The following is a 26577-nucleotide window of genomic DNA, read 5'->3' as shown; positions in this document are numbered from 1 at the left end:
GTGCGATGTTTCTCTCTCGGTGTGAAAGGAGAGACGTCACCATAGCTCTTCCCACATGTGCTACTGCACATGAACCTCGCTTGTCTGTTTCAGTTATTTTGTTCCCCCTGTTTTCGTTCTTCGACAATGTCCTCATTTAGGGCTCATCATGACAGCTGCTGGCGAAAAACAAAGAGAATCTTTCTGAGCCTCGAGCTCTTGGCTTTGAGGCATCTCAAGGCTCTTCCAATGTCTCATCATCACAAACAGTTTGTTGCTAGGATGATGTTTGTCCTTCATAATCCTTCACCTGCTCTCATAAATGTCCCGCGGAGACGGGAGAGCGCTCCCCGTGGCGTCGGCTCGGCCGACTGCATCACCTATCGCAGCGTAGTCCTGGGAAGAGCTCCACCGCATATGGTCAGACTCATGCCTCCTGACAGGATGCTCTGGGTTGTGGCAATGTTTTGACAGAAGTCCAGGAGCATCTCCTTTGGTCTTGCCGACATTCATAGGAAGAGGCGGTTTTCCTTCTCGTTGTCAGGCCCACCAGCACTGTGTTGTCAGCACGGTTGATGTGAGAGACACGTCTCAATCAATGAGAATGACCGTGATAAGCCTATACCTATACAAAGACAAAGATTATGGATTCATATACTGCATTAATTGTAGCATACTGTATATGTGGTGGTGTAAACTCCTGCGTATTGTTTCACATGACACAACTGACTCCAGAAGATCAGCGGATGGGGGCCTATAAACACAGATTACAAGCAGAGGGGAGGGCCCCAAATTGATCCTCAGAGCAATATATTCCAAAATGTTTGGCCAGATGATAAAATCAAAAACAGACACAGACAAACCAAATTTCACAAAACAATTACATAAACAAACCCGCACAGCCAAATGTGAGTTATTGGCACTTGTCCTTAACCACATTTCAGTTCAAACTAAGACATCGGGGTGAGACTGTCACTAAAACATTTACACAATCCATGTTATTAGGCACCTAACTTGAATAAAAATTAATTATTTCCAACCATTTCCTGCTTAAAGGTATAATGCATTAATGGGCATTAAAAGTTGGGGCTTTAAAAAGGTTACAACTAAGAATAAAAACTGATGATAATTATAATCGTCATTGTCTCCACCATAGCCAAAGGCACGGGGAGAGTATGTTTTGCACTCTGTCCATCCGCCCGTCCACCACCAGGAGGCCACAACCTGACCTGGCCTGGTGGAGACCTGTGCCCCAAGGGGCACTTTTTGTTGTTATTGTTGTTGTTATAGTAATAGTAGTAGTAAATAGAATAAGGAATAATGAAAGCACCAAAAAACTCATGGTAAGTTCATACGGGCACTTGAAACGATGCAAAAAGTTGTCAGTTGATTTTGCCTCTTTGCAACGCCATTACATGTCGCTGGCTTCCATTGACAATGAATGATAGACTGCATTGTTTCAGCTGCCCGTGTGAACGCGACATAAGGGACCTTGCTTGGGACTGCTTGTGTGTGCGTGTGTGCGTGCGTGCATGCGTTTAGATTGAAACAAAGATGTGCTGCTGTCCTATTATAGTAGTAAATCTACAGTGTGTAAAATAAGGAATACAGTTTATGCACAGTGAAAAGCATTTGCCTTGGCAGGCCTCCAGTTATGATGCCAGTTAATCAGAGTAATAGCCTGGTAAACCATCGCGTGAATTCACATTACCATGCCTGCCGCAAGCATTGGGGACCTCAGGGCAAAGGGATTGACAGATGCTGTCTGTCTCTTCCACTCTTTGGTTTCTGCAAGAAGCCCACCCAGCGCTTGGGGCCAGACCGGTCTGCCAAAAGGCACATGATGATGTGAATTCACACGACTTGGATGGTTTGTGGAGTCAGAAAACTTGGTGGCGGATGCATGGCAGTAAGGACATCTTTTCTATTTTTCAACAGCAGCTATACAAATGGCTTTTCCGATCATATCCAGGGGTGAGTCAGTAAATGTGAGCAAAATAGAGACTTCACTTATGCTGTGCCAATGTGCCACACAAAACACAGACGTCTGGAATTTATTTCTATATCACATGAGGTCCCCACATAATGTGAGAATAGGGAATTAGTCCTGTTATTTTTCCCTTACATCAACATTTTAAGCCGTTTTCTGATATAAAGGCACTGTTTAATTATGGTACTTAGTTTTATTACACTTCAAAATGAAGGCAATTGTGGTTAGTTTAAAGTAAACCACTTTTGTCTGGTTGACTGAAAGGTGCAACATGGCCTCAAGTGGGTGCTGCTTTTGCTAGACTCTTATTCTATGCTTATTGTCTCCACCAGGCCGAAGGCATGGGGAGAGAGTATGTTTTGTACTCCGTCCGTCCATACATCCGTCCGTGTGTCTGTCCGTTACCAGCTAACCTCGGCCCAGCCGATGCCAAACTCTGCACACACTCCTTGGATGCCAACCACGAACCTCTGCCCCAAATTCTTCAGAACAGCCTGTTATAGCGCCACGATGAGGACAATATTTGCTAAAAACATTTCATTGCATTACTCGTACACATTTTATCCATATGCATCACGCAAATCGGTATACACTATCTATATAGTCATGTGATCAACACGGAACTGTTTGCTTCCCCATAGAGCATCGAAGTCTGACGTCACTTTTAGTAGAGGGCGCCAGTACACAGGTTCATGTATTTTTTTTGTTGCATTATAATCCCCATAGGGGGATTTTAGATCGCTTCATATAAGAACTATATGTTTGAAAAATAAACCGACCACCCAGGCCTTTCTGTCAGGGGAGTGGCTGTGTGTCGTCAATGATGTTCATTAATATTTGATACAGCCAGTTTCTGGAGAAAATGGAATTAATGTGGCCGCAAAAGCCTTGAACTACATATGAAAGCAATGTCGCTGCTAATATACGTCACGCCCAGCTGTCAACACATTGCGTTCCTGAGATTCCTCGTTGACATAAGCTCAGCTGGTGGTGACTCAACTCGTACTAACCACAAAACATTAAATATCAATAAAATAAGAATTAAAATAAACGTAATTAACATTCAGTTTATGTTGTGCGACAGGCAGATGCAGCCACCCGACTCGTTTCTAACGCTTATTGTGTTACTCTTTGGGTATATTTGTACATTTCCACCTTCAGTCGATGCTTCATATCCATATGAGTGAAAAGGCCGGGGTGATCGGTTTATTTTTCAAACGCAGTTCTTATATGAAGAGATCTAAAATCCCCCTATGGGGATTATAATGCAAATAAAAAACACATGAACCTGGGGACTGACGCCCTCTACCGACAGTGACGTCAGGACTTCGGTGCTCTATTGGCTTGCCTTCCAAATGTATACAGGATTGGTTCGTTTTCAACAAAAGGCCTCAAGTCATGAACACAGTGTGCTATTTCAGTGAAAATATGCACGCATTACTCTTACATATTTTCTCCATACATCACGCAAATCTGTACACACTACAGTCATGTGTTCAACAGATCTGTTCGATTTGTCATATATTAATCCTAAAAGAAATCTCCAAACATCACAAACGCTATTATCCTGGTGGAGACTAGTTCCCTATGTGTCCTATTAAATGCCTCTGTTTCATGATTCCAACTCGATTCGATTTCACCGGCGTTCACGCATCAATAATGATGAAACCAAATTTGAGACATATTGTTAATTAACCTGTCTATATTTCATGCATGCCTGAATGCTAAAGTACGGAGCCCTGGAGTGGCCATGGTGAGAAAAATAATTTATCTCGACAGGCCGAGATATTATCTTGACCGGGCGAGATATTATCTGGACCGGACGAGATATTATTATCTTGACCGGTCGAGATACTATTATCTTGACCGGTCGAGATATGATTGTATTTTGTATAATGGCAAGCTTTCCATCATAGACCTCCTTCAGGTATAAAACCATCAGTGCATATGACAGTATATGGTTCAGGGTGGCATCACTTGATTGATGCATGTGGCACAATGTGCCAAACATGTCGGTGCCGGAACTCATGGGATTTGTAAGTGTACTACAATTAAGCGAACTATGCAAAAACTAAAGGATGTGTCCACTGGCACTGAGACACAAAAAATACATAACATAAAACAACAATAGACAAACAATATACAACACAGACATCAGGAAGTAGCCATCATAAAGCAAAGAGCAAATGTCATCTGGTTAATTTATGGTACAACACTCATGTCAAAATCATCATTTAAACCTAGAGGTCTTAGACTTTCTTGAGTATTGACCTACAGTAGTGAAGCGCTATATGTCAAAACCTCTCATCTCATCTCCCATTCTCCCCCTCGCTGAAGCATAATGGAACAGGGACTGTCAGGGAGGAGATGGGATGAGAGTGATTATTGAGATGACAGGTTACACGTTACAGGGTAGTTCACATCTCTTATTTTATTTTCACTGATCCTTTGTATGAGGGGACGGAAGGTTTTGCCAACTATAGATTTTGTCCCACATTGTTTGTGTTACATGTGATAAAAACCCCTTACTGGAAATGTTTTCCCCGTTCTAGGATATAAAAAAACATATTGGATTGTGCCACGGTTGCCACAGGCGTAATTTTGTGGTTTAATGGAGGCCAGAAAAGTCTGTTTTGGATGTGGCAATTTGGCTCTAACCGATTTGTCCCGTACATGTGCTCCTCTTTTATAGGCTAAAAGAAGTGGATCCTTTAAATGTTGGGTGAGAGAGCTGGATCTGATGTCAAAATGTGCCAATATTTCAGGATTGCATTCAAGAGACAGGTAAGGGATCTGATGACTCTGGTCGGATTTTGATCCCGGGCCAGCTGTACTCACCCAACTCCTTTTAACTTTTTCTGTTTTGTCTATGAAGTTCACTCTAATAGACCCCTGGGAGTGGTATAATATTCAAATAATGTATTCCCTATGTATGTTTGGTTTCTTCCTGAAAGCTGAAAGCCTTTGAGTCAAAAGTCCCATTTGAAATACACCATTTTAGTGACACACTAAAATCATCTCCTCTCCTAACATCTTGGCCATTATCAACAAAGCTGTGGTCGCTGATTCAGTTCAGGTGGGTGTTGCTAAGGTGAAAACCAGGTACACTTAATGAACTGGTGGGTGTGGCCACACAAAATCATAATTTTAACACTTTTTTGAAAAACATCTTCCTCCAAGTGTAATATATAATACCTGATGTTCATGTTTTTTGGGGGTGGAGGGATCACGGCAGTCCGTCTTTAACCACTTAAACATTTTGCTTCAAGTGGTTAAACAAATGTGCAGCCTATGACGTTGGGTGGCGTTAACCAGACAAAATGGTCCTGTTTAAGATAATGACCGCTAAGCAACCTCAAAGTGCTGGTGGAGAGCATAAATGTGGCTATGGTGTGTTGTGGCAGTAGAGATTGAGGCTGTGGGATTGTTGTTTTGAAATGGGTTCAAACTGTTAAAGCTGCAATCCAGAACTTATTTGAGTGAATGAAACGTTATTTTTAACCAATCTGTATGGTCGGCTATTCCCTTCAGGGGTCGCCACAGCGAATCATCTGCTTCCATCTCATCCAGTACTCTTCGGTGAGGAAGTTTAGACCCTGGTGGTGTCCGGTAGACACCTATTGTTTTTTTGGCTGCCTAAAGCACAATATCGCCAAGTAGTGATTCCATCTTGAAAGAGCAAATTGAAATTTAGTCTCCCAGGGTTCACAACTTACATATTGTATACATTAACGTATATAACAGATTAGAGCAGTGGTTCCCAAACATTAAGGACCCCCAAATTGATAGCTACATATTAAAGGACAAGAACACTTTGTATAGGAGGTTTCGGTTGTGTACTGTAGGTACCTTAACATTTCCATGATGTAAGAAATGAAATTCTCCATGGGCTAGAAATTGATAATTTAAGTATGCTGAAGAGGCTCAGGAGGAGGTCTTTCATACTGAAAACAAATTCTTACAATATGGAACATTACCAAACCCAGTAGCCTATAGTCTATTTGTACTGTGCGCTTTGAAGAAAACACAAAATGCCAGAAAATCTTACGCACGCGCACACACGCACGCTCGCACTGGGAACTCTATACAATTTCAAACATTTCTTGTCGGGGGAAAGTTATAAATGTCAATATGGGGACCATTACAATTTACCACAAAAATAAAAGCATAAAATTAGAAGAGGAGTTATCTGCAGAAGAAGATGGGGATGTATACAACCCATAGCACAATTGAGTATTCAGATGAAAAAGAAATTCCGCAAGCTGAAAGAGGGGACTTTTTCCAGGCAGCATATACACATGGTCCTTGTCACCGCATGTGAAAATCAGTCGGGATGGCCATACAACTGTCTTCAGGATGACCGCAGGGCCCACAAGACGATACCCAGGACATCAGCTCAACATATTCATCACACAATTCAGACACATTTGGAGTGAGCGAGCATGAAGTAACAGTGGATGAGCATAATACATCATATGTAGACGGGGAAATCTGCTATTTTCGTCCAACACAAATTGACAATGAATGGAGAATTTACGTCATGTCTGAGCAAATCGACATGTAATGTCATGATGATGTACGATGATAAGAGTTCCCCTCACTTCACACGGGTGTGATTTTTTTTTATCATGCATTGCTGATTTATGTAATTGTTTTCTATGACACAGAGACTAATTACTGATAGTAATCGCATTTGGGTTGGTGTACTTTCTGCCAATATGCGATATGCACAGCAAGCCAGCAAAGTATGGCATCAAGATATGGGTGGGCTTTGACCAAGCTACGCTTGGAAGATCCAAGTCTATACACAGAAGCCGGTCGACTTCCGGCTTCCGTGGAGTGGACTTGCAATGGAGGCAAAATATGAGGGGGGCAAAATGTCACGTGTAACATATCTTCACTGCTTAATTGCTGTTCAGCCAGAAGTTATTGCAGAGGAAGCACCATGGTTGGTGCAGTTAAGCTTGAGTTCTACTTAAGCCCAGTCTGAACTGTTCTTCGGAAAGGGAGGGAATATACAACTATATACACGTCATTCCGAACCTGTGATGGGAGGTCTCAGCAGGAGCAGATGTATTGGAATGTGTTCTGAGGGCAGAATTCAATTTCCTTGGCCCTCACGCCCGTCCAATCAACACATTGGAACGAGACCGATTTGTCACAGCGTATAAAGACCAACCTGTATGAATAACGTATAAAGACCAACCTGTATGAATAATGCATCAACTAATGATTTTTGCATAATGTATTCATCGTGCCTTCAGTGTGTATAAGGGCATTAAATCAGGCTTTAATACTGCTCCTTGCAACAAGCAGGAGAGATAGGCCTATACTGTATATACTCAAAGTTTTCCATCAACCGGCCTACCATATAGTTTCTTACATGCAGTACACAAAACAGCTGAGATCTGTGATTGTGAGGACAGGAAAAGCCATCATTACTTGCACGAGTTGAGCGCAAGTACTGGTGTTCGGTGTTCCCCTTGGCCAATCAGGGATTGTGAATTTTTGGTGGCCCCCCTCGGGCCAATCAGGGATTGTGTATTTTTGGTGGCGTCGCTCGGCCAATCAGAGCCCAAGTTGTCAGCTTGCTGCGTATGTCGTTGGCCCCCTTGGCCAATTGGATTGGCTCCGTATGTTGCGCGCTCTGCGTCAAAACGCAAGTTGGCAGCTGCTCAACAGAGTGCATTTCTAGTTCTGGACTGTCTGCAACCACAACAACGTGGACACAGTTATTGGAATCTACAGCTGCAGGATGAGACATGACAGCATGACCGCTAGCCCCATGTCACCTTCCATTTATGTGTCCTCCTCATACAATGCCTTTGTGATATGTAACAGGATCAACGACCCCAGCTGGATGCTTAGCAATAAAGGGAACAAGAGGAGGCTTTTCCTGGAGCAGCTGGGAAATACACTTATACAGTATAAGTGGATTTGTGAGCGTGTGTGGTTACAGTATAAGTTATACTGTAACCACACACGCTCACATACAGTTAAAGAAGCACAGTAAAACTCAAAAAGCTCAGCAGAAGGAGAAGGAGTGCAGAGCAAGTGGTTAAGGAAAATGGTCTAACCGTGCTGGAGAAGCTGGCGCAAGACAGAAGGGTGGGAACTGCTCATCCTGTTCCCCAAGGAATACTTAAGGCCACAGCTAAATAAGTAAGCACATCTGCAAACGTCCATGTTGCATGTTACTGTTACCATTTGGTCAGCTGTTGCCCTGCAGCCCTAATCTCATCACCATTACAAAAGGGTTATTAACCGGGACATTGTACGACCCATCCCCTATTCATCAGGCTCACAAAAGGGTTATTAACCGGGACATTGTACAACCCATCCCCTATTCATCAGGCTCGCAAAAGTTTGAGGGGCGCCAGCCAAGGGGCCAGTGAGGCTCTCCAACGTTGAAGCACTGGGCAGTTTGCACTTCCGCATTTTGGGCACCAAATTTTGGTGCCCAAATCGAAAGAAGGCGGCAGTAGACGGAGCTTTGCGCAAGTTCAGTCTCTATTCTTCTTTATACTCTATGGCGCCAGCCCCTCCTACATCCAGCTTTTGGTTACCATCCACAAACTTCGTCTTAAACAAATTAAATTCCCATTGACAATGAATGGAGAATTTTACATCATAGTGTCTGAGCAAATATAGTCATAGTGTCTATTTTACACCATGATGATGTACGATGATAAGAGCGCCCCTCACTTCACACGGGTGTGATTTTTATTGAATACTTTAGTTAGTTATTAGTCAGAAATATGCACATGGGGGGGAGGGGGGGGGAGTCCTGGGAACACTTCCATTGTAGTCCTTACCACAATGGAAACATTACTATTGCCTAATAATTTACTAAAGACCAACAAACAATGAGCAAAAAGGCAATAATAAAACATTTATAATAACATTCAGAGAATAATCACTTAATCTTTTATGTCTTCATACAATTCTCTCTCTTTCTCCCTCTCAAACACAGTGAAGCACACCATGGTGAATTCCAATCTTCCCATGCGGCAAAGGGCTTCATTCTTGCCTTTGTGTGTTTGAACAGGAGTCAATCTCTGCATGGGGCTGTGAGCACTAACAGAATTATCTTCTTCAGTGTTCCTGAAGTGAAAGCAAACATTAAATGATTACGTGGCTACCGCATGGTATAACGAGGGGAGCAGGATTAAAATGTTGGGGTTAATTAACCTTAACATGTAATATTGTATAGTATTATTGTTCAATTGTGACATCAAACATATCAGAATGTCTACATTTCCTGAAAGGAAAAGCATGCATTTAATTCAGACCAGAAGCAGGGATAGAACATATCCCCACTGGAGATAAAAAATGAATTGGATTGAAGATACGGATATCCCAATCCCCCCAGCAAATGGAACCTGGCAGGGGAAGTTAAGTGGGGAACATCCAGTGGCTGGAGCCTTTCTTCACAACATAATCCCTGGACAGAAACCCAGTGCTCTGTGTATGAACTCAAACTAAAATCAACAGCATTATGAGAAGGCTATTCAGCTCCGGCTATGCTGAGTCATGACAGGTTTTACAAGATGCTTTGTTGTAGGGGTTGTAAAGTGTTTTTGAGAAGCCCATTTCAAAAGGGCAATGTGTTTGGCAAACCTACTTGATTTATAGTGCGCGCAATTTCACTGTTGATATAAGGCATATTTTAAAAAGCATGCATTTGTTTTGCATAGTAATATTAGAAAACACATACCTGTACAATGCTGGGATTATGTTTTAGTAATTTAAAAGCTACAGTATGAAACAGCAATTCTGTATACATTTGTAAATGGAAACATGCAATGGCCAATATCTGTTGCCAGAACCTTGATAAAGAAAATGACAAATAGAAAAAGCATTTACAGGCCATGCTTAAAAAAACATGCTCAACATGACAACAACACCACTGGCTGGCTGCAGTTATAAAAGTTATTCTGCTCAGTGTGAATTGCCCTTCAGGCTGCTCAACAGAGCCCCTTTAGGTCACCCAGTGGTATTGCAGCTGTTCGTACTCCAGACAGACTGACAGACAGACAGACACGGCCAGTCATTAGAGCGGTTAGGCACCTCTCAAAAACATCACCAACACTCACCCTTTGCGCAAAGAGGTTGCGCATCAGCAATGGTTTGAGTGCTAGAGTGCTAGACCCAAACTCGAGTGTGTACGTCAAAAAGTAGGATTTTTAATTTGATTTAATTTAATCAAAAAAGGTAGCACATCCAAAAATTTAAATAAATGGCGGACAAAGTACTCACATTTCCACTTTTGCCACACAGCAAAAAGGAACACTTATGCAATTTGGTTATGAGCCTTGTCTTTGATAGATTTGACAGACATGATTGCATGTTTTGTTGAGTACGTGAAGATTTATGATCCTCCGCCTGTATAGTAGTGTAGTTGCGTAGTGCAGTACACATTATCATATTACTTGGAGTCCAGGATAGGACGTCTGCAGCACAATGACATCATGTTGATGGCATCATCTTCATAGTGGTGAGGACGGATGCAGGTCCTGCAACATTGACGTGTCTGGGTTTAGTTTACAATGACACTGTGTACATAATCCCGCTTATTGCACAGCTACTTAAGAAGGACATTTTACATAAACATATTTTCCTAAATACCTTCCAGATTGTGTCACCTTTTTGGGGGGGTTACTCTTTCTTCCAATGTATTATTTATTAATTCAACGGCACACCGCATTCAGCTACGGAGACATTATGGGAGACAACCACTGAATAGCGCAGTAAACAGAAACAAACCAGTACTCTGTTATCAAGGAAAGCTTTTTAATAAAGGAAAGTTCCCCTCCATCTGGTCAGAATCCCAGACCTTTGGGGTTTCCTTGTCTCACCAGCATTGTATAAATGTTCTCTCTCTCCCTGTCTTCTTAGCGTCTACTTAGTACTGTGTGCACATATGCAACAGCTGAGTACACGTCAACTGAAATGACCTGAACCCCCCAACCTTTCCATTTCTCATTGCCCTTCTTAAACTCGCCTCTCACCCCCTCCCTCTCGCAATGACCTCCTTCTCTCTGAAGTGTCCAACTACTGCAGGGGTTCATTCCTCCTCTGGGGCCAGTCTCAGAACTCCCTGACAAAAAAAAGCGAGCTGAAAGCAGAACAGCAGGGAAAAGAACACCAGTAGGACACCTGGCTGATACATAACACAGAAATTCCGTAAGTACCGTGTCATGATGGATGTTTAGCACATGCTTTTTGGAGTTAGAAAACACACAGATATATGGACTGTGGGCTTTTATGACAGACATCATGTTGTTTAATAGTTAGATGTCTATGTTATGTTTAAGATGTTTTATGTCAAGATATACTGTCTGGCACTGGGCCAAATGCTTATCATGCTGTTTTTTGTGTGTGATTACGGTAGCTTTATCCCTTTAAGATAATAAAGTGCATCCCTTACCCCTGAATTACAGAGATTAGACATTGAGAGTATGAGGTAAATATTGTTGGACATATTTATGCATTGTCTTCTGAGCATTATGCAACAGAATAAATACAAAAAGATAATTACCATCATAAAATAGTAAAAAACAATAACATTAAATTACAAACGTACACACATAGATGCCTTGACAATCCTACCTGCATTCTTTCCAATTACGCAGTATTCAAATACTTGAATTATCGGTTCAGTTACTTGCACTGGACACCAAGTAGTCTACTAGAATTACAGAATCATTCTCTATGCAAAGGGCTTATGTTAGAACACTGAACTATTCACACAATGAAAGCAAAACCTTGCTATAAAGCTTTAGCTCATGTATTATATATGTTTGTGGTGGTGAATGGCTCTTGCATAGTGCATACGCTGTGGTGGCGAACAACTATAGAGGCTTTGAATAATTTAGTTATGGAGAAAGTAGCCTTGTGCCTTGTATTTTTCACTTGGCTTCAGGCGTGCAGGTACAGGTTGCTTGCATATTGTATCAATGTTATGAAACATTACTGGACATTGCAGATGTCATTCATATCCAGTCATTCCAGTGTAGGTCGTCACAAAGCTCAGACTTTAAAGCAGTTGCATGCTCAACAGTTGGCCTACTCCATTATAGAGAAATACCACTGGTAGTGTAGAACCCAAAGTCACACACTCATGTCATCTTTAACAGCAAACATTCCACTGTCATTCTTACTGAAAAACCAACAATTGTTCCTTTGGCCCAATAGGGCTACAGGACCCTGCCCCCCAACGGATCTGAAGAGCTAAGCAAACACCACAGAATGGCATATCTTTGTTTGGAAGAAACGTTGTAATTCAGTAGTCTGGGATGTATGGTCATTTACAGAAAAAGGCACCAAGCCAACCAGCTCCTTTAAAAACTTTTTGTCAAGACAAAAAACCCTGCAATTGCATACTCTACTTCCTATAGTGTTTAGGCCCTAAACACTAGGAAATAGGGTATGCAGGGTTCGAATTGTTAAACAAAATTGAGGGGGGGGCGACATTTTCTTAACAACTTCCGGGTTGCATATTTAATGAAATTGTTAAATTGTGATATCAAACCTAAACATTAATCAGGAAATCAGGAAATGCATTTATTGAATTCAGCCTGACAGATGCATATATGCCCAGTTTGCCCACTGGCAATAAAGATAAATAAATGGTCATATTATGGAGGATATCTAAAGTAGAGCCCACTCAGCCCCCTCCCCCCTCCACCAGGAAATCAAACTCTTCTTCTCTCTTGTTCTGTGTTTATAGAGATCATGTGGTTTTACAACTATGCAGACTTGGTCTTTATTCCTTTCCCCATTTTACATCTAAAATGTAGCTCTACACATTGCTTGCTTCGTTCAGCTAAATTATTTGCATGAGTAACTCTTAACTGAAAACAGCTGTATTGTCTTGTAACAAACAGACACAAACATGCACTTCCTCAGCTGCAGCGCGCGCACACACACACACGCGCACACACACACACACACACACACACACACACACACACACACACACACACACACACAAATGCACGTACACACCCAAATAAACACACACACACACACACACACACACACACACACACACACACACACACACACACAAATGCACGTACACACCCAAATAAACACACACACACACACAAATCCACACGTATGCATGCACGCACGGGTCGCACGCACGCACACTCACACACCCCTATACTGTATTTCCAAGCAACAATAAAATTGTCTTGTTTTGTCACTGTGCCCATAATATCATGGCAGTGAGCCCTACTACATTTTGCAGGAAGTTTCTGTTCCAAGGGATATATATTGAGAAACATACCACCTGTCTGAAGGGGACGTTTCAGCCAAAAGTTCAGCCAAAACAAGCTCTTCAAAGTAACACATGTGTCAAAAGGACTTCCACATGCACAACTTCCAAGGCTGACATTGCAGTTGAGTATACCATAATATAGGTCTAGAAGAAAGATTAGCTGTGAAACGCATACTGTGATCAGTAGCCTGGTTAACTGGCTAATCACTATAATTGCAGTGAGCAGGCACGTACAATTTAGATTTTTTTTTACTTTATGTCAGTGATTTTTCTAACTTGCCACTCTGTATTGCCACTCTACAAGCACACAGTGTGTGTGTGGTGTGTGTGTGTGTGTGTGTGTGTGTGTGTGTGCGCGCGCCGCCCTCTGTATCAGTATCAATGACTATAATTGTTGCAGTGTGCAGGCTTCAAACACTATAATTGCAGTGTACAGGCTTCAATCACTATTTTGACCAATAAGGCTCTCCAGCCTGTTAAGGAACTGGTTTTGATCGATTAACAAAAAAAATGCGTATAATCAGCACTCAGAACACCTGTGTAATCAGGGTCTGTGTGTATATGAATAAATAGCCTAAAATAATTTATGGTCTCTGTCTATCATCATTCCATAAAGCTGGCGACCTCTCAAAGCCAGACGTTTTTATTTCCAAGGAGAGAAAAAAAGTGCAAATGTCGATCACTCAAAATGTCGTGGCCTCCTGCGAGAGGTTTGCACATGCTCAGTGTAAACAGGAACTGCAGTGATGGAGTGTTCCAGCAGTGGTGATAGATAGAAAGCTCATAACTTGAGATGTAAATAATGAGATCCAGAACCCTTTTCAAATGTTTTATATCATCCACAGCACTTGAATGAACAGTTTCCATTATGTTCCTTTGTCAAAAAAATACAAGTTTAACACATGTAGGCTACTACAATCAAAGTGAGCATCAAAAGAACATGTAAAATCCACAAAAGAAAAATATACAAAAACATTAACATTTAGTAAATGTATTAAAAAGTAAAACAGCTGAAATCAGCACTCAGAAATGAATCAGGGCCTTTCTACTGTGTGTGTGTGTGTGTGGCACATGGCACTAAAGAACACACAGCCCTAAATATAATAATCTCTGTCTAAGGCCTGAGCTACACCTGTATGGATCTTTTTCCAAGCGCACATTTTTTGTGTGCGTTTGGGCCTTTCAACCACACACAAATGCCGTCTTCGGCCACTCAAACTTGTGGATTTTTGGAAACGGATAAATAAGTGAAGATTTTCCAAAATATCCGGATCAGTAGATCTGTGTAGTTACGCACTTCCACTCACAATTTAGGTGGCTTTTAAAATGTTCAATGCATTTCTGTGTTTGTGTGTCGACACAGATATACCTGTCAGATGGGCAGGGATTATTTTTTAAACGGAGGACGAAAATATCTGTTTTGCAAAAGATCCATAGGCTATAGGTATAGCCCAGGCCTAACATCATTCCATTGCCTAATAGTGCAGGGCTGCAGGCAATATAATTGCAACAGAAACGCTTTCAACTTTTTTTGTTTCATAAATGTTAGTAATAATAATAACATATCAAAAGTCCTAAAAAATCCAAGTAGTGGAACATATTGAAAAATGCTGAAACGCCCATGTTAAACAATGATTTAAACATGTTCTCTTGCCTAATTTTCACACAAAAGGTTCAGTACTGTCCACAATCAACCAGAAACTGTGCTAGATGCAGTGCAGTGCTTGTGGGATATTATGTGAGTTACTATGAAAACCAGCAGGAAGCTGTCACGCATGTGGAAATTAGACATGAAAACATGTTTAACATGTTTAAACTTATTCAGTGATTTCACTTCATTCAAATATCACTTATTTTTTATTTCTTTTTTTGATAATCCTCCCTACTATAGTGTGCTGACCATATAAGGAGTTCATCCCCGTCCCCAGTGAGCCCCTGGGGTCAAAAACCCTAGTTTCAGTTTTGGTGGCGGGTGGCAAAGCCTTCATCCAATCAGAATGAGAGGGGCCTTCCTCCAATCATGATCGAGTGGGGGCGGGACTTGGTGCTCATGCTGTTGGCCTGTTGCACTTCCCCCTACTGTAAAGCGTGTGCATGTGCACATATTGTTACCGGGGCAGACTGGGTGGTCCAAATCACCCAAATCACTTGAATGCTCCTTTAAAGTAAACCACTGTTTAAAATGGGCGTCAATGAGGAAAACCTATTGTGGCATTTTTCAATATGTTCCCCTACTCAGATTTCTTAGGACTTTTGATATCTTATGAGGCTATTGGCATATTTATGGAGCAGAATGAATGTATCTTTCGTGTAGTGCGTTACGCCGCCATGCAATGACAAGTGTCCGGCGTCAGTTTGTAGGCCCATGATGTTAATGATGTTCATTGAAAACATATAGCCTGTTCACTAGTGTGAAATCTGTGAATGCAGCATCAGGTAGAGTCGACTCTAGAAGTTTGTGGTTATTGAAGTGGTCTCCATCCATGGCGTTGCTGTTTTGACTCTGATTGAAATGTCTGTTTACACATTCAAATAATAAACAAATGCTAACGTCAAACTATGATACACGTAGTTGGATCTTCTACTGAGTGTCCAATGAATTGTAGCCTTGTAGGGGTTCAAATATGTCTTCGTTCACAAGTTACAAAATAAAAGCACTAAGTACCATGTGGTACAAAAATACAAAAACTCTTCTAAAGTTGTGATGTCAAATCTAAAAAGGAACGACAACACAATTGTGTCTCTGCTTCCTGCAGGTCATTCCCATAACGGACCAGACCATGTTGCTGCAGTCTGTCACTGTCATTGTCACACTGGCGTTGTTCTGTCTGAGCCCTAACCCCGGCATAGGGGCTCCTCAAGGAGACCCAGGGTCTGATGATGAGGGCCTTGACCTGGAGAGCGATGACCTAAACGGAGAGACGGACTGGGAGAACCTAGACCTTGACAACTATGGAGAAAACTTCGACTACGATGATCCGGATCAAGAGGTGAGATAGGGGGAGTATACCGGAAAAGAATACAGGATCAAATTTATACTGTAAAATCTATTGTATCTGTACAGTGTTGGGTAATAATGCGCATTACGTAAGGCAATATATTACGTAATATATTACCGAAATGCGGTAACGCGTGATATAATACATTACTTAACAAAAGATCTGTAATATATTATCAAAATCATTCTGCATTACTGAATTACTTTCTGTCTGTCTGTCTCACTGTCTGTCTCGTTGCCCGTGGCTCTGTCTGCCGAAGTTAAAGAATTACTTATTTTCTATCATTTGTGATCAATCGGGGAAGAGCAGATCGAGGCAAAATCTATTACAACAATAATGTATTTAACTTTGGGGAGTAAAATAGCTGTTTTGAGTGCACCTCTGTTAAGATTCAAGCTGGAGAGCGCGTTGCAAACTCATTTAATTAACTATTGCCCGGTTGGATAAATTCATGGGTAAAGGGAAGGTACTTTCTCCCAAATACTGTATAGATAAGACATACATTATTGTGTATTGCTGCTTCTCCTGCTGTGCAGAAATGGTGTGTGCGTGCGTGTGTGCGTGCGTGCACATGCTGCGCTACGTGCTAAATAAATAAAAAATTACGCCATTGTGAAAGAAAACAAAGATTTTGCACACGCGCGCTTGGCGCATGCCTCCCCTGTCTCAACATCAGCCTCCCTTGCTATGAATCCATCCAGCGTCCCTGGATCGAGGTGGGTACAGTGCCACCTAACCCCGAGATCCCTGAGTACGAGGAAGAGGTGACCCTTCCTCCCCGCCCCAACCTGCCTGTCACCTTGGACTTCAGAGGACCACATCTTTTTGGCCCCGAATCTGGCCTAGGTGAGAACCAAGGCTCAATGTCACGTGTGCGTGTGCGTGTGTGGTGTGGGGTGGGGGGGAAGCGTGCTTGTTTTTCCTGAGAGGCTTAGTTCCCCTGAGTGAGTGAGTGGGTGGGTGAGTGAGTGAGTGAGTGAGTGAGTGAGTGAGTTTATTGTTGTATTGTTCTTTCTGCTTTGGCAATGTAAACGTATGTTTTCTCATGCCAATAAAGCCCTTTGAATTGAATTGAAATTGAAAATTGAGTGAGTGAGCGAGCGAGGAGTGAGTGAGTTTTTTGATTCGTGACTTGTGAGTTCAGTTATGTTTATGTAGCGTTTCCATTGATTGTTTATTCATTGGTGTGTGCAGGTATGCCTGCATGTATATTATGTGTGTGTGTGAGGGGCAGTGTGTACTGTGATGACAACGATCTGGATCAAGTCCCTCCCCTGCCCAAAGACACCACCCACTTCTACGCTCGCTTCAACAAGATCCGTCACATCAAGAACACAGACTTCATCAACCTCAGTAAGACCATATCCAAAAAATGTCTTCTAAATCATGACAGTTTACTTGAATACCTATGTTTCTATATCAGTGGTGCTCAATATTTCATGGCAAGGAAATTATATGTAATTGTCTACCGATCCCCACCTGCAAATATGTTTTTCCAGGGACCCACCCAGAAGCAAAAATAGCAGACCTACAAGCTCGTAGAGCGCCACTCGGTGGCGCGCTATGAGCTTGTAGATCTGCTATTTTTCAATAGCTAAAGTATAACATATTGCTTAAAACACCAAAATGGGTTAAAGATGGAGTGCTGTCACCTCATAGACAAAAATATACATATTTACATATAAAATAATAAAAAATTGTGGCACTCCATCTTTAAGCCACATACTGTATACTGTTATGCGACAAATAGCTACAGTAAATAGCCAATGTAAATGCTCACAATGTGTCACAATGTAGTGTTATGAGCTTCACTAAGTTTTTTACAATTTGGGGGAATTTGTTTTGTGGAAAACCTTTTTTTTGAGGGAAACAATTTAGACATCTTTTTGAAACCTTCTGTTAATGTGAGTTTCTTTTTTGCGACCATAGGTCGCAGATTACTATGAAAACCTGCCAAACCTGTCCGTCGTTCACCATATATGGCTGTCAGTCCCTCACGACTTGTGACACGTCACGCCACCATATATGGCCGTCAGTCGTTTATACCTCGTGACACACTCCATATATGGCCGTCTCCACATATGAGGATCACGACACTGACCTCATCAAACCCTGGATAGCCATACATGGAGAACACTGGATCATCACCTACAGTAGATCTGCATATATGGAGCCGGCCAGCAACTCTACATCTGACCTCCACCTCAAACCCGTATCTCTATGGAGCTGACCTGTTCTGACATTCCATATGTTGATCCTACCTCACCCGTCCTTCCTCTTCGATGTCACCCTTTTGACTGATACCGCCTGTCCATTTAAACTCTAGACGGGCCCGCCCCAAAGTCATTAGTGCAGCCGCGCCCGGCAGCTGGCGAAAACTATAGTTCTCAACAGGCCCGAAAATTAAGGCCCGGCCCTACCTGTGCCCTCATCAAACCCTGTACACTCAAGACACACTCCATATATGGCCAGTACAGAATTCATTCCATGTGTTGATCTGACCCCCCGTGCCAAAGCGCCAGCGCTCGATCGCTCAGCAGTCTGCCGTCACCCAGGCGGATGCGTGTACGCCCTGAAGGGCGAGCTCACTTCATTGATAACCTGTAGCCTTGTGGCTGCCAGTGTGAACGAATATACTTATATCATCCTGTCAGGAACCATTTTAGTTCTAGTATACTACTGTATTGAATGCTAGTGCTGATTTTTACCTGTAACCTGTCAACTTGAAATATACTGTAGTCTGCCGACCAAAATTGCAGGCGAGAACCACCAACTGGCTTCGGTTTAGTGAATTTGTGTCTGGGAAGAACATCGTAATCAAAGAACATTACGATGCGAAATTCATATATTTTTTCGTATCTTTCAGATAATTTGAAACGCATCGATCTGACCGGGAATCAGATTTCGGAAATAGACGAGGATGCGTTCGCCCCCCTGCCACAGCTCCAGGAGATACTATTGGCTGATAACAACCTGCAGGCCCTCCCTGAGCTGCCAATCACCATGACATTCATTGATGTGCGCAACAACAGGCTGATCAGTGGTGGGATACATCCTGAGGGCTTCAAGGTAAATACTGGGATGTGAAAAAGAACATTTTAAGCCCTATAAACTTAGGGCCGATTCATACTCCTATTTTACCGCTGTTTCGGCGCTGTAGTGCCGAAATGATTTCGGCTCGTCAGAAATTTTCAGTAGCTGACTTTAGGACAGTACCCGCCCGAACCTCAAATTACGTCACATTGTAGGCTCTACAAGAACCAACTTTTATTCGGCTCATAAAATAGGAGTATGAATCGGCCCTTATGAATAGCTAGCTGGGAGGAGGCTGGATTAAAGCAGGTGGTGTATGGAATTCAGGGAGAGACACACACACACACACACACACACACACACACACACACACACACACACACACACACAACCTGACAGATCTATCTATTTCATTCTGTCATCAACATTAATATTACCTCAACTTCTACAGATTCCAATTGCCTCTATAATGACTGAATTCTGAACATTTCTGGCCCACCACAATAACCTACCTGGCCAGAGTGAGACCTGTGCTCTGAGGAGGCAGATTTTTGTTCCCAGTCCGCACAATCAAGCACAATCAATAATCCTCTCCAGCGGGGGCACGAATGATCACACAAATATATGTATTACATGCATTTTAGTTACTTTTACCAGGGTTAAAGCTTAAAGGTCATAGGTATATTTTGATTAAAGATTGCACTATGTCCAGAGATTTTGAAGGTGTGTAGATTTGTGACTCTGTGGGGGGTATTTATATGCAAATATCATGACCAATGGCATTGCAAGACCTTCAAATCCCACCTCAAAACTCACCTATTCAGACAAGCTTACTCCCACCTTGAGTAGAAGTCTGCTGCAGGCCTTTGTGTGTATTTTAAACTTGCTTTATTGTATTGTATTTCTTTTCTGTTTTGTTAGGCGACCTTGAGTGACCTGAAAGGCGCCATATAAATAAAATGTATTATTATTATTATTATTAATCCTCTCCAACACAATTCAATTCAAAGGGCTTTATTGGCATGAGAAAACGTACGTTTACATTGCCAAAGCATACACTGCACTGATTGCTCTCCTTTTCAACTCGCCCTGTCCCAACAGAACAATGGTGATTGATTGACACCACTAATTATGACGAGAAGTTCAGATTAGGCATTAGGGCATTGCTTACAATTAAGTGCTGCTCTCAGGACTATGTACACAAATGATACAACCATATGTTGCGTGCTGCTGTAGAGATGTAATGCACGCAATGTTGTTACACTGGAGTCCGTGACGACGGTTGGGGGTAATTTGTTAAACAGAGTTCAAAACAGAGCATCGTACAGAAAGTCAGCCACATGGTCATAATTAACTTGTTGATGTGCAAATAATTCCAGTAACTGATGGTCTTCTAACGTACATACAGTACATACATACGCACGCACGCGTGCACACACACACACACACACACACACACACACACACACACACACACACACACACACACACACACACTGGAGTGTGTGTATGCTATTATTATTGTCTTTTTTCATGGTTTTATATGACTGGACATAACTACCGTATATACTACATAACTACCAAGCACCAACACCATGTTTATGATAGTCTACGTTTTAGTTGTTTTTGTTAGTCAGTACATAAGTCTAGCCATTGATCATTGATACAATATTGTATTGTGTTTTAAAGTTCTAAAGTATGGAAAAGATGTCTAGAAATGATATGAAAATAGCAGATCTACAATCTCCAATGCATCACGATTCACTGCCATCGTTTTAACTGTATTTATTTTCAAAGGATTTAATGGCAAATTAACACCAAATTTACACGTAACACCTAGGGGCCATACACAAGGATACACACAAGATGGCCCTTAGATATTTGTAATAATATCATCAGTGAAAAGGATCTTTGGTAAAGGGAGCTAAGATGGCAGTATCATCCGAGAATGTAATGATATAGTTATTGGGTTTCCACTTCTACACTCATTTGTGTATGAAGTAAAAAGGACAGGTGAGCTAACGCAGCCCTGAGGTGCTCCAGTAGCCTACTCTGACATAGTGCCAGTGATTTGGGACACCAAGCCTCCACTAGCTCCTGAATGCATGAGTGCAGCAGCCGGCCACAGCCATAGAACTGTCCTATCCGCACATCCGCACGTTAGCAGACTGACCTCGTCTTTATTTAAACGTGTAGCACTGTGTGTGTGTGTGTGTGTGTGTGTGTGTGTGTGTGTGTGTGTGTGTACTCACCCAATAATTCATTCGTAAGACTTGGAGTCAGATACTGTGCTCTAGTTTCATATCCATTTGAAAGTTCTGGCAGAAAACGTGTATTTAGTAAAATATCTCCACTTTTCTGCACACAAACAAAATTCTCTCTGGGCAAGAGGCCCTGAATGAGTGCAGGACTGAACATATCAAAACGTCCTTGCAAATGTATGGGGCACACAATTGGCAGGTGGTGTGATCAATTACCCCACACCAATCACAACGCACGTTTGTGCTTCCCAAACATCGACTGTTCCCAAAGGAAGTTTTGATATTTTCAGTCCAGCAGTCATTTCAGGTTCGGCCTCATCGCTGACAGAGAATATGTTGTCCATGTGAATCTCGTGGAAATGTGGCGAAATTTTACTTAACAGACATTTTCTGCTAGAACCTTCAAATGGATACGTAACTAGAGGACAATATCTGACTCCAAGTCTTAGGAATTAATTATTGGGTGAGCTTTACGCAGTGCCACAAGTTTAAATGCCGACAAGGTCAGTTTACTAACGGTGCACGGATAGGAACTGTATGGCTGTGTATTTGGAATACATGAAATAACATGTATAAGATCACAGACATTCTAGGATCTATGGCTATTAACGTGTAAACCTTACTAACCTTACAGTTAGATATATATATATATATATATATATATATATATATATATATATTATATCCCTGGTATAATCCCCAGATCAGTTCATGAAGCGCAGCAGCCATTAGGCTGGCCTTAGACCTATAAGGCATGTTTCTATTTTCATAGCAATGTTGTCTGCCTGTGTCATGGTGTGCTGTCACCAATAATGTTTTTCATCTGGTGTCGGGTGCATTGTCACAAATACAGTTTTTTATCTGTTGTGTGGTGATCGAGGCATCACCAATAATGTTTATCATCTGCTGTGTGGTGCAGCTAATGTTTTTCATGTCGTTGTGGTGCAGTGACACCAGATTTTGTCAAGTATAGCCCATGCATTCCTTCTTCCATCGATAAAATGTTAGATATATGCACAGGCCTTTGTTTCCCCCCATTCTGGTTAAGCAAGATGGGCTGTGGGTTGTTCTTTCAGTGTCCTGCAGTGCAGGGACAGTACAGGGCTTTGAGTCATTGGACACAATCTGGACTGTATGAAAAGACAAACCAATTTAGTTTTTAGTATCCAGGTTGTGACATGCAGTAAAGGCTGTCGGGATCGGGAGTCAAACCCGTGGCACACAGCCAGACTGGATTACCAGCCAAGGTGCCTGGACCACTGAGCCACGGCCCAGGCCAACAAGTAGATTTTGATGCCAATATTTTTATACTTTAGATCTCCATATGGAGCTGACCAGTTCTGACATTCCATATGTTGATCCTTCCCCATCCATCCTTCCTCTTCCTCGGTGGAACGCTACGAGCTTGTAGGTCTGCTATTTTTGAAAGATCCTTAAAATGTGGCGCAAATCATTGAATATATATTTCAGAGTGAACATTTTTTACTAAAATATTTGCTTCTGGGGGGTCCCTGGAACTACATATTTTGAGATGGGGGTCCGTGGCCCAATAGTGATAATTCTGGGGGTCCTTGACATGAAAAAGGTTGAGCACCACTGACATAGAAGCATGGGTTTTTCAGGAAAATGTTAGGATTTAGAAGCCTTTTTTTAATCGACCTCAGTCCAAAATGGGTTAATGTACAGACATGGTAAAACCACACCTTGGCAGCACACACTCCAGTGCGTTTGATGGGCCTGTATGGGCTGGTCTGTCTTCTGCATCTCCCAATCTACAGCCTGCCCCCAGCATCCCTATTCCCTCAATGCTTAGTAATATTTCACCACGTATAAAAACAATATTTAATATACTGTAGAGGGATAGGGTAATTATTGTTGGACATTTGTCTTCATCTAGCCTGTTACTGTCATTGTCGGCTTTTCAGCACATTTTTGTCTGCCAAGCGTATGACAGAAATATGAGCACTCGTGTGCGAGCATGTCTATTGAGACTGTAAGAGTGTTAGGCCTATTTATGTGCATTTCCACACACTTTAAATTAACACTGGGGATTTGACTTTCTATGGAAATCCAGTTAAAGTCTCTCTACCCTAACTCTCCGGTCTGACCCTCCGGCCTAAAGAGCAGTATAATTTATGCCTCTCTTGAATCATCATGATGGTTTCTATTCCAGAAAACAAGGAAGACTGTCATGTTCCCTGGAAAGCAAGGAAAGCACTGAAAGAACATTCAATTAGGGCAGAAATAGAATACAAATTGAGAAAGACGGGGGGGACTGTCCACGACCTGCGAAGCATAAGCCAGATATTCCACAGAATTCTGGCTATATTAGATCGTCAAAAGCTTAACCCCTACCAAGGCATAATGGGACTATGCGGCTGCCTAACCAGAAATAAATGGATACTATAATAAATGCAAGTCACAAAAGTTATTAAAAGAAATTCTTTTTTTTCTTTTTTTTTTACCACATTTGGTCCAAGACCAAGCCATTTATATTTTTCTTTTTTTATATTATTATTTATTATTTTTATTTGAGTTCCCCTTTCATGGCACTGTAAAGAGGAGACGGAGATAGAGCCCCCTCTTCTGGCTGGTAAATGTATTGACACATTTTCCTAACTTATACTTATCTTGTATTGTCCCCTCTCTTGTTTATTGTCCCTTGAACAGGATATGAGCCGGCTGGAATTCCTCTATTTGTCTAACAATCAGCTGGATTATGTTCCCGTACCACTGCCAGAGAGTCTACGGGTGCTACACTTACAGGTAAGAACATTTCCCTGGATTAGGGCTGCAATTATATTGATTATTTTCTTGGTGATTATTCATTACTCACTCTGTGGCTCAGAGGAGGGCTGTGCCCGCTCAGAAACCTGCCTACCAGTGACATCGGTATAGGTGGGTTTGGTCAGATTTTAATAGTTTTTATTTTATTTTGTACTAAGAAGTAAGAATGGCATCTATAGCTTCTTATATAGCATGCTGGCTTCCCAGGAAGAGAAAGCCTGCAGTTAAATTGCTTGGAATAGACCATAGGCCTATAATCATTCATTCATGCTGGGCCTATGAGCCCAGAAGAATACTGAGGCCTAGAGAAGTAACATTTCTAGGGGCGGCGGTGGCTCAGGGGTAGAGTGCCTGGATGGGAACCGCAAGGTTGCCAGTTCGAACCCGGGCTCCCCCAGAGTTACTGTCGAAGTGTCCTTGAGCAAGACACTGAACCCCTAATTGCTCCCGATGTGCTAGTTGGTGCCTTGCATGGTTTCCGCTGCCATCGGTGTATGAATGGGTGAATGTAATGCACAATCTATGTAAAGTGCCTTGGATAAAGGCGCTATATAAATGCACCATTTATTTCTCACTCTAAAATCATGCAGTACGTTAAAGCAGTGTTTCCCAACCTGTGTGTCGCGGAGCTTTGGTGTGCCGTTTGATGTGTCCAGGTGTTCCGCCTGATTTGACCGAAATTAACACTATCCCTCCCCCGAAAGCAATGGCTACTGAGCTGCAGGCTTCCTATTGTTGCGTCGTTGTTGTCCAGGAGGGTGATCCTTTGAGTGTCTGTCTGTCTGTCTGTCTGTCTGTCTGTCTGTCTGTCTGTCTGTCTGTCTGTCTAACACACACAACACCCTCCACTCTCTGTGTCTCGCTCCTTGCTCTACCATAACACCATCCCCCACCCTTGCGTGCCTCCCTCATGTGTCTCTGTGTCTCAGAACAACAACGTCCAGAGTCTTCACGTTGACACCTTCTGCAACCAGAACGACCGCCACTACATCCGGCGCAGCCTGGAGGACATCCGGCTGGACGGCAACCCGCTGAACATCAACCTGTACGCCAGCGCTTACATCTGCCTGCCGCGCCTGCCTATAGGAGGAGGACACTGAGGACAGCCCCGTGCAGCGGGCTCGCAACACAGTGGAGAAAGGTCAAAAGAATGAAACGAAATGTTTTTGAGATTTCCAAATGCAGTAAAAGTTGGACTAGTGTCAGTGGTTCCCAAATGTTTCAGCCCGTGACCCAAAAGAGAAATTAGAATTAGTTTGCCCTGGACCAAAACTATAGTGAAAATATCAGATCTACAAGCTCACAACTTTCACTACTACTACTACTACTTAGATGATTTCTTCCTGAAATGACTGCATGAAAATGTATTTAAATTTTGTTTTCAATTTGTGAAAATATTTGCTTTTTCATGGGAATTAAAAACTAACTGTATAGGGGGAAAAAAACAAAATAAAGGGACCCATGTTTCCACGACCCACAAATGGGTCCCGACCCAGTGTTTGGGACCCAGTGTTGTGTAGATGATAGACTGACCAATCCCCACACCCGCAGCACTGCACTCTCCCCTGGAAGCTTCTGAAGTCATCCTGACAAGTACCTGAAGAGTGACAGCTAATATTGATGTCTGTCTGTCTGTCTGTCTGTCTGTCTGTCTGTCTGTCTGTCTGTCTGCCTGCCTGTCTGCCTGCCTGCCTGCCTGTCGCCCCGAGGCTGTACCTGTGCCAGCACGACTGTCAATGACCAATATTGAATATAGTAACTGGTGCTTGTGCACGGATCCACATGCATAGTTTCCCGTTATCATTACTTCATTGTTATAAAGCTATATTATTTACACCTAAAACAATAATAGAATGTCTCTAAAGTCCGTGATGATGCATTCCTGTGATGAAAAACAAGCTGCTGGATGGAGCAACCATGTGAATGTATTGTTTGTGTATTGATTATTGTTTCTTTTGTCGGACCTGCTGTTATTTTTCTTTAAGTGAATACTGAGACAGTAATGGAAACATACAGTATTAAAACAGAATGTTGAAATGTACCTACTGGCCACATGGTGGAGATGTCTGTCCATTATTTCAGTAATGCTACTCTGACCAATTGTACAGATGCACAATTGGTGGTAAATTGATGGTAAAGGGAATGCACCATGTATTGACTAAACTGAGCTCCGTGGAGGTTACAGCAGTCAAAGGCCTCAACGCACTTTTATGAGACAATGGAAGTTGAAATTGTTTTGTT

At 42.2% G+C, this 26577-nt stretch overlaps 1 protein-coding gene across 2 annotated transcripts; it reads left to right on the top strand.

The window, feature by feature from the left end:
- The first annotated feature begins 4659 nt into the window (after positions 1-4659).
- optc (opticin) lies at positions 4660-26292 on the top strand. Of its 2 annotated transcripts, XM_080777719.1 has the most exons (8): positions 4660-4753; positions 11017-11155; positions 16013-16246; positions 16957-17101; positions 17450-17608; positions 19122-19324; positions 24220-24315; positions 25266-26292. In XM_080777719.1, exons 3-8 carry the CDS (start codon positions 16037-16039, stop codon positions 25434-25436), a joined length of 984 nt encoding a protein of 327 aa, XP_080633845.1. In that variant the 5' UTR covers positions 4660-4753; positions 11017-11155; positions 16013-16036; the 3' UTR covers positions 25437-26292. The 2 variants fall into 2 exon arrangements, with proteins under 2 accessions (XP_080633845.1, XP_080633846.1); XM_080777720.1 differs by lacking the exons at positions 4660-4753; positions 11017-11155 and adding an exon at positions 13284-13377.
- Positions 26293-26577: the final 285 nt, after the last annotated feature.

This window comes from Protomyctophum bolini (assembly GCF_963924005.1).
Source record: "Protomyctophum bolini genome assembly, chromosome: 2".
NCBI classification, from domain to species: domain Eukaryota; kingdom Metazoa; phylum Chordata; class Actinopteri; order Myctophiformes; family Myctophidae; genus Protomyctophum; species Protomyctophum bolini.
This window is presented reverse-complemented; position numbering and strand designations above follow the sequence as displayed.

Coding starts and splice junctions, on each gene's coding strand:
- optc (XM_080777719.1), top strand. CDS start 16,037: ATGTTGCTGCAGTCTGTCACTGTCATTGTCACACTGGCGTTGTTCTGT. Junction 17,102..17,449: donor TGGCCCCGAATCTGGCCTAG/GTGAGAACCAAG, acceptor TGGTGTGTGCAG/GTATGCCTGCATGTATATTA. Junction 24,316..25,265: donor TACGGGTGCTACACTTACAG/GTAAGAACATTT, acceptor TCTGTGTCTCAG/AACAACAACGTCCAGAGTCT.